The sequence below is a fragment of the Bison bison genome, unplaced genomic scaffold, assembly GCF_000754665.1.
Source record: "Bison bison bison isolate TAMUID 2011002044 unplaced genomic scaffold, Bison_UMD1.0 scf7180017864034, whole genome shotgun sequence".
NCBI lineage: Eukaryota > Metazoa > Chordata > Mammalia > Artiodactyla > Bovidae > Bison > Bison bison.
In genome coordinates, this window is record NW_011494606.1 from 3406256 (window position 1) to 3419168 (window position 12913).

The following is a 12913-nucleotide window of genomic DNA, read 5'->3' on the forward strand; positions in this document are numbered from 1 at the left end:
GTGAAGCAAAAAAGAAAGGACCCTGATCCAAGATCACCAAGGAAGGGCCCAGTCCACACAGGCCAGATATCCTAAGCTTACCCATTTAGGGCTTCAAGCCTTAATACTTTATTTACTTACCATTCGGAATGGAAAGCTTTCTGAAATGTTTTGTACCCGGCTCTCTCTCTTTGTTTTTAAATTGGAGTATTGTTGCTTTGGGAGTTTCCAAGGTGACATTAGTGGTAAAGAACCCACCTGCCAATGCAGGAGATGTAAGAGATGCTGGTTCAATCCCTGGGTCAGGAAGGTCCCCTGGAGGAGGGCATGACAACCCACTCCAGTATTCTTGCCTGGAGAGTCCCATGGACAGAGGAGCCTGGTGGCTACGGTCCAGAGGGTTGCAAAGAGTTGGACACGACTGAAGTGACAGTGCACACGTGCACACAGTTACTTTACACTGCTGTTGATTTCTGCAGTACAGCGAAGTGAGTCAGCTATATGTATACATACATCCCCCCTTTTTTGGATCTCCTTTGCATTTAGGTCACCACAGAGCACTGAGTAGAGTTTCTTGTGCTTTACCGTATCTTCTCATTAGTTATCTATTTTATACATAATATCCTTCTTTTTTTAAAAACAAATATTTATTTTTGTCCAGGTCTTCACTGCTCCCTGGGCTTTTCCCCCTAGTTTTGAAGAGTGGGGGCTGCTCCCTAGTTGTGGTGGCTTCTCTTGTCGCGGAGCACAGGCTCTAGGCTCGTGCGCTTCAGTAGCTGTGGCTCATGGGCTCAATAGTTGCAGCGCCAGGGCTCTAGAGTGCTGGCTCAGTAGTTGTAGTGCACTGGCTTAGTTGCTCCAAGGCATGTGGGATCTTCCTGGGCCAGGGATCAAACCCATGTCTCCCGCAATGGCAGACAGATTCTTTACCACTGATCCACCAAGGAAGTTAAGAATACCTAATTCCTAAGATTCATATAGTTCTCTTTCTATTCATATAGCCTTCCCCCTATTCTTCTCTTTTCCTTAAGGTCAGGATATAGAATGGTATTTTTCCATCTGATGGGGGACTAGCACAGCACCCCAAAGTTTGCACTGGGCATTGCTGGATGGCCATGAGCAAAGCATAGGAATCTGACAACACCCTTGCTGAGATGACTCCCTGGATTAAACAGCCTCTCCACTGCTTCCATAAAACAGACTGGCCCACACAACACAGCCTCTGCAGGCTCCTGAAGGACCCCACACACTTGAGTTGAATGTCACCAACAGACAGTTGTCTTGGTCCTCCAACTGCCCAGTGTGAGTTGCAGCTGTCTTTGTAAGTGCATAATTTAAATACCACACAAACTGATGAAATAGAAATACAAAAGGAGAGTGGCTCTTTCTATAAAAACTAAGTTGAATGCATTTGAGAATCTTGATGAAGAGGGGGTGCTAAAAAGTTGCTACTGATAGGTACGGATGATATACACACAAAAGATTGAGGAATATTCTGTATCTTGATTGCATGGTAGTGCTTACACGGCTATAGGCATGTGTCAGAACTCGTGGAACTGTACACTGCAAAGGATGAATTGTACGGCAGGTCAATTATACCTCAATAAACCTGTCTTTAAAAAAAACACTGGGGAAAACTTAGAAAAAACAAGCGCTTTGTTTTCAGATTGATTTTAAGTTCTCATTCCACCTAAAAAAACACTGAAAATGGAAATAGGAGTTAAAGTGTGATTTATTTGACAGATACATAGAAGATCCCAACTGGGATGTCCCGAGAGAAAAGGAAGGTCTTGATTCTACATCAAAACATGTGGGATGAATGTATATGTTTTATATTTTAAACAAAAATAAATGGTTTAAAGAATGTATATATCATTTATATGATTCATTCCTTTAACTGACTTGGAAAAAATTTATATTAACCAACAAACCAGTTCTAGTTACCTCTGTTCAGAGAGAGATTATGCTGTATGCCCCACACTAAATAATTCTACATACACCTATGCCTTCCAAGTTCTCAAAGTTTCCTTGTATAATTTTTTTGGATCAGCTTTTGTTTAAAAAACATATTTATTGAGGTATACTTCATATGCCATAAATTTCACTCATTTCAAGTGTCAATTCAGTGAGTTTTAGTAAAATTACAGAGCTGTACAACCATGTCTCCTCCCGTGTGTCAGGCTACCCATGAAATCTTCACTGTTGAACCAATTTCTCATTCGTTGCTTCTAGTTTTCTGTATTAAAATTGTGGGTAAAAGGTAAAACAAGAATTACCAGCCTCTGAGCAAAAATTTTTTTCCCCAGGGAGGAAAGGATACAAGCTGTACTGTATAGATTGTGGCATGTATATTGTTTGCTTAGAGACCCTTTAAAATATTTCTCCAGGTCTTCTGTTCTGATTCATATAGACAAGTCCACTCCATGTAACTGCTATTCAACCCTGCTTTCTCCACACCCAGTACTAGAACAAAGTTTAGGCTCTTATTAAGGCCCTAGGCTCGCAACAATTCAACTATGCCTACATTGTCAGGGTACATAAAAAATTTCTTTTAAAGAAAACACCAAATATATACAAAAGTAGAAAGAAAAGCACCATGAACCTCCAAGTACCCAACTTCCAACTTCAGCAAATAACATGTAACCACTCTTGCTTCATCTTTATTTTCACCTGCTTCCCCCGTACCACTCTCCTGGGTGATTATTTTGAAGCAAATCCCATTGATCATAGTTTCATCCAGCCTTAGAAATCTGAGCATCCCTCTATAACGGCACATAAACATATTTTATAGCAATTAAAAATTTACCTGTCAATTTTACCTGTAAGACTAAGCCTTGGTGGTCAGGAATGATCATACTTTTATGAATAACAGTGATAATTATAAGATGGCCCCCATGTTATGCCCCTCCTTTCAAGGATGGACTGAACCCAGTAACTTGCTTCTAATGAATAGAATATGGCAGATGTGCTGGGATGCCATTTGCAAGGGGAGTTTACAAAAAGACTGTGGTTTCCACCTTTGACACCCTCTCTTCCTCAAGGCCATGCTGTGAGCTGTCCTGTTTTGAGGTCCATGTGGCAAGGACCTGAGGGAGGCCTCTGGCTGACAGCTCCTGGGGGAATGAGACCCTTGGTCTAACAACCTATGAGGAAATGGGTCTTGCCAGCAACCAAGCGAGGAAAGCCAGAAGCAGATCCTTCCACAGGTGAGTCTTCAGATGTGACTGCAGCCCTGGCTGACAATTCACACCTTCATGAGACCTTGAGTCACAGGCACCCACAGACATTGTGAGATAATAAAACATTTGTGGGATTTAAGTCCCTAAGTCTTGGGGTAATTTGTTACATGGTTCTTGTTGTGTGTGCAGCACGCCAGGCTTCCCTGTCCTTCACCATCTCCTGGAGTTTGCTCAAACTCATGTCCATTGAGTCGGTGATGCCACCCAACCATCTCATCCTCTGTTGCCCCCTTCTCGAGAGCTAATGCAGTTAGCCTCTCTGTGCATCTCATGTGAGCAGGAAAAGTGCTAGACACTTAGGGACGATCTCTTTAACTCTCACAGCATTTCACATCCCCATTTTGCTGTGAGGAAATGGACTTAGGAAGGTCAGGAAACATGTTCAGGCACAGCCAGGAAATGAAAGAGCCAGATGCAGGTGGCTCCCTGCAGCCTCTCCACTTCAGCTGCATCCAGCCCAGGGCCTGGCACACAGTGGGCATTCCATGAATCCTGGCTGAGCTGAACTGTATTTGTGCCAGGGACCAAGGGTGTGGTGGAAGGCAGGGCCTCTGGGGGGCGTGGACAAGGCCCAGCTCTGGTTGCCCTGAGAGAGCTGCTCCCTTTCCAAATGGTACAAAGAGTACTTTCATAAACACTCAGCCTCTTCCACAAAAACAGGAAATCATCAGACCTCGCGGCAGCTGCCATGCCAGGGAGGAAGGCAGTGCTGTAACACATGAGGCTGATTTCCCTCGTGAGCCAGGAATTTACAACTGCAGATGACAGGGACATTCTGATATGGATTCACACGGGGACATGTAACTCCAGGTTCTGGGATTTGTGGGGATGGGGAGGGGCATCAATATCCCCACCATAGCCCAGACTCTATTTATTGGGGTCAGAGGCAACAGAAGCCCACAGCAGGCTACTTATGGTATTTGTCACAGAAAGAAAAATGCCTCAGAACCGAGCTGGCCTAAAGGCCTGAAGCTCATAATTGAAATGCAAAGGTCTCGCTCTGCCAGTGTGTCTGGAGGCAATAACTTATTTTTCTTACCTCATTCTCTGTCCTGGGTGGGACATTTTCTAGTAAATCTATTCCGTTGACCACCACACTCTTCTTTTCTTTGATGGGAGCCTTGAACACCATTTTGGGGGACTTCTTATAGCCTTCTTTCAAAGACATCAGCACAGGATCTAAGCAAGGCAAGGCATGTATTCTCACCGAATATCCTGTGGACTCTCCAGTGATGGTGGCTCTCATGACACCACGCCTGACAGCTGGCTGGGTGTGAGGGCGAGTTCAACGAGGAGGATATGCAAGGGGAAGGGGGTGGGCTAGACTGAAGGCCAAGATTGCAGTCTCCCATTCTTTTCTGGGAAGCCCACCCCTGGTGGTACCTCGGTTGATGCCTCCCAGCCACTCATCAGGGGTCAGAGCTGGCTCCGTGCCCGGCGTCATGGGGTAAATGTCTTCCTGGTAGGAATCCGACTGCAGTGGGGTGGAGCAGAAGAGTGGACAGGTGGGGGACTGCTGAGAAGGCCCCTTCTCTCCAGTCCGAGACTCCCCTTCGCTGACCTCCAACCACATACCTGCTCTCTCTGCTCCAAGTCTTAGTACTCAGTGTCTCCCACTTGGAATTCCCACCTTGCCTTCGTTAGCAAGCCAGACTGTCCTCACCTTGGAGTGGCCCTCACCCTCTGCACCCCAAATTAGGCCTGAAGACCCCAATCCACAGGAAAACACCTCCTTCTTCTGAGCTCCTCCAGGCTCATAGCCCCAGTAGTGAGGAAGTCAGCCTTCAATGCCAGGGGCCCTTTGCAGCCAGCCCGGCCCCACTCACCCTCCGGGGCACGATCATGGAGATGGGCTCTATGAGGCCCTTGAGAGTCACCAGCTTGTAGAACCGGAACACCTCGCAGGCAGACACGTCCAGCCCGTGCTTGGGCATGACCCCTGCGGACAGGCACACACACGGCTGCATGGGGTCCCAGGAGTCCCTCCAGCAACCCTCCTTCCTGATGACCTTGGCCAGGGGAAAGGTGCAGTTGGAGGGCACTAGGTTGGGAGGCAAGGACCCATGCAGTGGACAGGAAGGGGCCGGGGGCTTCCCGAGTCAGGCTTTGGCTCTAGGGGTAACTTCTCAAATAAGCCCCATGGGCCAGACCTGTTTCACCAAGGTGCAGACTGTAGACGTGGGGGCCTTTGAGACCTGCAAGGGGCTGCACAACTACCTGAATCTAATCCATTCTCTTTGTAGGTGAGACTCTTGAGAGGCAGAGAGAAAGGGGCTTTTGCCCACTCACTTTATACACCTCAGAGCCCATCACCTGCTGAAATGAACTGGTATCCTGAAGCCTCTGTGCTCCCAGTCTTCATAGAGAAAGAAAGAGGGAGAGGACTTCCCTGGTAGTCCAGTGGTTAAAAGTCTGCCTACCACTGCAGGGAACTTGGGTTCGATCTCTCCCTGGTCTGGAAAGATCCCACATGTCTCAGGGCAACTCAGCCCCAACTACTGAGCCTGCACTCTAGAGGCCATGAGTTGCAACTAATGAGCCAGTCTGATAGCCAACTAATAACCGCGATGAGAAGTATACACACCACAACAGAGAGTAGCCCGGGCTTGCTGCGACTAGGGAAAGACCACCAGTAGCAACGAAGACTCAGCACAGCCAGAAATAAAGGAAGGAAGGAAGAAAGAAAGAAGGAGAACGCTCTCCTGTGCACTCAGAGGTTTACATGCAGCCCAAGACTGCTGTTCCGTCACGTGCTTTCTAGGATTGACAGGCACACGTGCATGCACGTGTGTCTGCGTGTGTTCATGTGTGTCTGTGTGGGCATCAGACACAACAGCCCTAACAGCTGCATCAGCTGAACACCTGCTGGGGGAGCAGTTTGGTGTGGGGTCAGACACACCAACTTTGGGGTGGGACAGGATCCTGAGTTTGAATCTCTATTCTCTCCCCTTTCTGGCTGGGAGTCCTTGGGCAAATCACTGCCTCTCTAAGCCTTAGCTTCCCTGGTTGCCTAAAGGAGTCCAGTGGTGGCCCCTCACGAGACTGAGTGTGAAGATGCTTGTTAACTGCCCAGCAGTGATGAGCACAGACAACATGAATTTCTTTCTCCAGGATATGAATATGACTGAAGGTTCTACCTTTCCTCATCTGGAATGGAAGGATGCTCTACCAGAGCAAAGAATTCAGGAACCTGGAGGGAAGTGGCTTCGTGGTACTGTGAGAAGCCAGGAGACTTGGGTTTGAGTCCTGGCTCTGCCACTTAGAGCTATGTTACCTGCCCAGGGTGAGTTAAGTAGCCACCCAGAGCCTGCAGAAAGTGCCTGGCTCATGGTCAGTGCTCAACAGTGACCACAGGTGAGGAGGACAAGCAGAAATAATTATCCTCAGTACCCCCTCTCTCCCGACTCCCCAAGTCCTGATGACCCAACTTTCTAAACATTCCTGGATCCATCCTCATCTCCATGCCATCCCCCTAGTTACCATCTTCTTTTGCTTAGAAGTCCACAGCAGCCTCCTAACTGGTCTCTGCCTGCCTCCTGCCCTCTCAAGATCCAGTCTCCCAAATCCATTCTTCCTACAGGAGCCGCAGCAATCTCAAACTAACCTTTCAGATCATGTCACACGGTCCCACTCTTACCTACCCACCAGCCCAAGAAGAATAAAATTCTACAAAGAGTTCCCAGTGAAATCCCAACTCCTCCCCCTGTGTGATGGTTAACATTATATGTCAGTGGGCTCAGTAAAGTGGATGGCCCTCCCCAGTGAGGCTGGGTGGTGGGCATCTCCCAATCCATTCTGGGCCTGCATGGAGCAAAAGGCAGAGGAAGGAGGAATTTGCCCTTTTTTCCTGCCTCGCTGCTTGAGCTGGGACATCTTATCTCCTGCCCTTGAACTGGGTTTTGTACCATTGGTTCCCCTGGGTCTCAGGCCTTCACACTTGAGCTGAATTATATTGCTGGCTTTCCTGGGGCTCCAGCTTGTAGAGGGTAGATGGTGAGACTTCTCAGCCTCTGTGATTATGAGCCAAATCCTTGCAATTCCTTTTTTATAAATACACTTGGTTGTTTCTCTGGAGAACTCTAATACACCCTGTCTAATGCATCCCATGGGATCTGGCCCCTGCCCACCTCTCCAACTTAATCTCCTAACACTTTCCCCGTCTGTCGCCTGTTCCACAGACTACTCTATGCTGAGCCACACTGACCTCCCTTCTGCTCCTAGAACACGCCAGGCTTGTTCTGGCCTCAGAGCCTTTGCACTAACTGTTTTTTCTGCTGGCACTACTCTTCCCCCTTCCTGCCTTTCAGATCGCAGTTTACAATGTCACTTCCACAGCGAGGTTTCCCCCAGTCACCTGGTCTAAAACAGTCCTTGTCACTCTCTGTTCTATGATCCCATTTGATTCTCTTCTTAGAGCTTACTAACTTACAATATTTTCCTTACGTATTTGTTTATTGTCTGTCTTCCCTTCAGTGGGCAGTGTGAGAAGCCATGTTCTGTTTTATTTATCACTGTACCCCTGGACTAAGCGAGGGTCTGGGCACACAGTTGTAGCCAATAAACGCTTGTTGAATGACTATGTGAAGGAGCAGACGGAGCCAAGTACTCTGCTAAGTGTTGTGTATACATGACCTCTAAGCTTTACAACAGCCCTTCAAAGTAGGTTTAATCCCATTTTACAGATGAGGAAACTAAGACTCAGAGGGGTTAAGGGCACAGCTGAATCAGAGTATAAACCCAGTTTGGACTCCAAAGTCCAGGCTGCTTGTTATACTAAGTGATGATGGGGTGATCGTGAGGGAGGTGGGGGTGGCAGAGCCTTGGGGAAGGGTGAAGTCAGTGGAATGGTCATCAGGACCTCAGGCATATCTCTAGCTTTTCAGTTTGCTGTTGGTCACTGGGGCGGGGGGCCCTTAGGCCCCTGCAGCCCTGATGTCTCTGAAGCTGGCCCTCAGGCCCTGTCCATCACACCAGATCCTCAGAAGGACAAAGCCAGACTCAAGCTCTAGGAGAGAAGGGAATAGAGCCACTCCAGAGATTTCTTCCACTGGGTGATCTGGACCCCACATGCGGACTGCTGGGTCAGATGCCCCCAGTGTGAGTCCCTGGGCACAAAGACTTCATAGTAAGGCTTTAGTGGTGGGAGAGAGTGGGAGTGAAAAACAGACTCACTACACTCGTCAATCCTGGAGTCCTCTCTGGGATTTGCCTCAGAACCTGGAGAGCCTGGGGAGGTGGGGAGGGGACCCCTGGAATTCCTCTCATCTTCTCAGCAAGGACAGAGCTGCTTCGGGGGACTGGGGGTCTTGGCTTCGCAGCAGCTTCAGGAAGGGGCCTGCACTTGGACCTAGTTCTGAGCTGTAGTTACTGAACCTCCTTCCACCATGTCAGAACCACAGTGGGCTTCAGCCTCCCCATCTGCAGACAGGAACGCAGGGACCGCGCATACCCCTGCCGGCTGCTGATGGCCAGAATGGCGGAGGACGCCAAGCACCGTGGATGGGTGGAACCAGTCAAATGGGCAGTGACAGGCTGGCTGAGGAAGAGTAGGCTGACCTTCACAGGGCAGCACTTGGAGGTTCTATTCTGACTGGTCCATGAGTTGACCTTCAGAGGCTGATTTTTCACTGTGGGGGAGAGGTGACCCAAGAGCTAAATTCCAGGCTCTCCTCTCATAGTGTAACAGCCGTGGCAGCCCCGGGGCCCCCTTACCAAGACCTTTCTGCGGGGCCGGGGAGCGGAACTCCATGAGGTAACTCAGGTAGGGTTTCTCCGTGCTGATCTCGTAGTACCGGATGTTCCCATCACCCTGGGGGCCAGGGGAGAGGGAGGGAAGGAAGAAGGAAGGGCAGGGGAGGGGTTCAGCAGATCCTGGTCCAGGAGGCCACTGAAGAGAGCCTCCACCAGCCCCCAACATGCTCAAAAGGCCACGGAAGCCTGGCTTCTAGGCCCCATTGGGGATGCCATGCAGGACTCGCTGGGGGTGGTGGGGTGGTGTGTGTGTGGCGGGTGTGTATGCTGGTGGGCCTACAGACAGTCTTCTCGACAAACAAGATCTCCTGGCAGGTGCCTCAAATCACATCATTAGGGATGATGCTCTCCAGGCTCTGATCCTTATTCCCCTGTAAGATCTGGCTCCAGTCCACCCCCAAGGGATCCTCAGTCACTGACACCCGAGTAAAATGAGCATCCGATGCAAGGGTAGGTTTTGATAGAAGACACTGGGGCCGTTTTGGGTCGGGAGAAGGGCAGAGGTTGGGCTCTTCTTGGGAGGTAGGGAGGGATTGAGGGCCCCATGGGGGCAGAGGTCTCCCACAGGCTGCCCCCGTCCCTCCCCCACCTTCCGCTACCTTTCCAGCCAGGTAGAGCATGTGGGTGTCAGCATCGTAGAAGGGGAACAGAAGGCCAGAGAGCCCATCAATTTCCTCCTCAATCAGGGGCATGGACAGGTCCTCCTGCAGGCGGGGGCCCAGGATCAATATCCAGGCAGGATGGCAACTCACCTTCCCCAACTCCAGCAAGGCCCCGGGGCTACAACCCTTTGACATCACCCTCCTCCTCGCCTCCCGTGGCTGACCTGGTCCCAGAGGGCGATCTGTCTCGTGTTCCACCTGGAGACCCCCGTGGTGAGAAGCCGCTTCATGTTCCCCAGGAAGACCACCCGGTTCACTCTGTGGTTTTTGCAGTTCGCCTCCTGATGGAATCAGAGAGCTGGTGAGCCAGGCCCCAGACACTAGGGTATGGGGCTGGGCTGCCTGGAGGGCCCTAGACACATATCCGTGTCCCCACTCCCCGAACCTGTGGATGTTTCCTTGTTTGGAAAAGGGTGATTTTCACATGTGATTTTAAGTGAAAGACCTCAATATGGGGAGACTCCCCAGGATCACCCTCAGGGGTCCTAAATGCCATCACTAGCGTCCTTATTTAGAAGAGAGAGGCAAAGGGAGATTCCACAGATGCAGAAAGGAGAGAAGGTGGCGTGACTGTGGAGGCAGAGACTGGACTGGTGGGGCCACCAGCCAAGGAAGCCCCCGGAAGCTGGGGACACCTTCCCGTGGACGTCTGGCCTCCAGAACTGTGCGAGAGGATCAATTTCTGTTGTAAGGCTCCCCGCTTACAGTAGCTTGTTACAGCAGCCACAGGAAATGAATACAGGTGCTGTGGAGCACGGAGCCCTGGACCAGGAAACCAGACCATATCCCAGAGCGGATGGGGACATGGACCAAGCCCCAGGCAGGGCTGGCGCTGGGCCGGGTGCCAAGTGCCCTCACTGGGGTATCTCTCCGCCGTCACCACAACGCCTACCGCAAGGGCTCTCTGAGGATGCGGAGCTTGAGGCTCAGGACGACCGGGACTCACGCTGGATCACTGCTGGCTGACTCACTTCACCAGGACCTCCTTCTAACTGGGCTGTCCTCTGCCTCTGCTCCTGCCTCTGGGCACCTCCTTTTCCTCCTAACACACACCAGCCCTTTGCCAAGATGAGTCAGCATCAGGTAGGAACCAGAGGCTGGGGGAGCAGTGCAGAGAGCTGGGCTGGCGTCACTCACTCTGGATTTTAGTTCCAAGTTCTGCCAAAAAGTGGAACCATAGAGGAGTACCTCACCCTCTCTGGGTGTGAGACGGAGGTTGGAGGTCTCTGCTGTTTTATCTTTTCTGCTCAGCAGGGGCTCTGGGGTCCAGCTGGCTGGGTTTGAATTCTAGCTCCTCCTGTAACTCTGAGATTCCGGTCTGTCATTCTCCGAGAAGCAGTATTCCCATGAGGGAAATGGATGGGAAGAGGAGCAGCGGCCACCTCAGAGGACCGTCACAAGGATTAAATGGGGGTGGGGGGAGGGCGGCGCGGAGCCCACAGCATAGTGCATGCCACACAGTGAGCTCTGAGTAAATACTAATGACACTAATAATCATGGTGATTGTTGTTTGTAATAGCAGTTGTTGTAGACGACTTTCTGGTCCTGCAGTATTGGGTTTTTCCAAGACAAATGCATCAGTCTTGCTTGTGTTAGGAGGTAAACCTCAGTTCCCATCCAAATTTTCCAACCCATCTAGTGCCACTATTAGCAGGGAGTTGGTACTCAAGAAATGTAAATTTCTTACTCCCAAATGGCACCTAATCCCTTCCTCGGAGTCAAGACCCAGAATCAAAGACCAAAACTGGAGCTTAGTTCACCATCCACCTTTCCACTTGGAACCACCCCTGAGGCTGGCACCTTCTACCATCTCATCCCATGCAGGTGGCTGGGCAGTGAGTCCAAAGTCCCCTCCTCCTGTGCCCACGATGAGCACCCAGGGATTCATGTACAGGAGGGGGTCACCACTTTGGTCTTCAGAGCAGGCAGAAGAATCCCATCTGGGGAGAGGGGTAGAGTCTGTGGGGATGAGAGAGGCTACCGAGGTCCCTCTGCAGCCAGAACAAGGCAGAGCTCCTACAAGCAGAGAAGGGCCCAGAACAAATGGGCTGGTCCCCAGAGGTGCAGGGCTGGTCCCCAGAGGTGCACGGCGGGTACATGGAAGAGGGGAGCCAGCACAGTCTTTCCTTCCAGGGCTGGCTGACAGCAGAGCCCAAGGTCCCAATACCTTTCCTACCCCTCAAGAAAGATGCGGGGCCTCACCTGCAGGACGCGGCCAGAGCGCGGCTCGATCACACGCAGCTTCTTGTCCTTGCACGTGGTGGTGAGCAGGCTGCCGTCAGTGTTGAAGGACATGCAGAGGATCACATCCGAGTGGCAGTCTATCATCTTCACCGGCTCACCCACGTCCAGGTTCCAGATGAGGACCTGGGAGGGCAGACACGCAGGAGGCAGGCTCAGCCCTGCTGGGAGAGATGCCCTGTGCAGGGTCGCGTGCGCGGGGATGCGGAACCGTGTCAGTGGGTTCTACATCAAAGGTGGATGTGTCCCTGTCACACAACTCCACCACTGTCCTTGGGCAGATCCCAGCCCCAGCCGGGGCTCAGTTCCTACTTCTAGCAAAAAGGATGAGTGTTCCTGGCTGGGTTCCATATCTATTTTGAGGGCATACCTGGGGTAGGGGTTGGGGCTCCATTCTCCCCGCCAGCAGCTTTGGGTTCTTCTTTTTCCTACTAGGAGGGTAGAGACTACTTCTTGGTTAAGAGATGGTCAGGTAGAGAGTGTGGGCATAGAGTGGGCATTTTTTTTTCTTTTTTTAAATTTTTACTAGAGAATAGTTGAGTTCCAGTGTTGTGTTAGTTTCAGGTATGGAGAGGGCATGCTTCTCTGGTATATCAGGGCTGGAGAAGGCAGTAAAGATGCCTCCAGCTTCTGTGGACTGCAGAAATGATGGGCACACAGAAAATGCTCAGCTGTGTGCATGTCAAATGAGCAAATGAATGAGTGAATGAATGGATGTGATGTTGGCTAACAGGCTTGGGAAAGTAACAGTGCTCCCTACAGCCCCCTAAAGATGCCCTTCTCTCTCCCTCTTCCTCCCTGCTGAGCTGGCTCTGGCCACCGTGCCCACTGGCTGCCCACCTTGTAATCGTAGCCAGCACTGAAGAGGATGTTGTTGGTGGTGGGATGCCACTCGACCAGTCCCACACGCCGGCTGTGCCCATGCAACTCCAGGAGCGCCTCCGTCATGTTCCGCTTCAGCCCACCCTCGGGGATCTCCCAGATCCGCACCTGCAGAGCGGAAGGAGGGCCAAGGCTGGTGGGGGCAGGGCCAGGAGAAGC

General features: G+C 51.0%; 1 protein-coding gene across 1 annotated transcript in view; it reads right to left on the reverse strand.

Moving 5' to 3' along the window:
• CORO2B (coronin, actin binding protein, 2B) overlaps nucleotides 1–12913 on the reverse strand; it is a 71829-nt gene that overhangs the window by 2264 nt on the left and 56652 nt on the right. Inside the window, exons 3-10 of the mRNA XM_010834507.1 lie at nucleotides 12713–12862; nucleotides 11834–11998; nucleotides 9796–9912; nucleotides 9569–9673; nucleotides 8931–9027; nucleotides 5045–5157; nucleotides 4602–4692; nucleotides 4258–4397 (exon numbers count right to left, since the gene is read on the reverse strand). Coding sequence (XP_010832809.1) covers nucleotides 4258–4397; nucleotides 4602–4692; nucleotides 5045–5157; nucleotides 8931–9027; nucleotides 9569–9673; nucleotides 9796–9912; nucleotides 11834–11998; nucleotides 12713–12862 — 978 coding nt within the window. The remainder of the gene's footprint in view (nucleotides 1–4257; nucleotides 4398–4601; nucleotides 4693–5044; nucleotides 5158–8930; nucleotides 9028–9568; nucleotides 9674–9795; nucleotides 9913–11833; nucleotides 11999–12712; nucleotides 12863–12913) is intronic.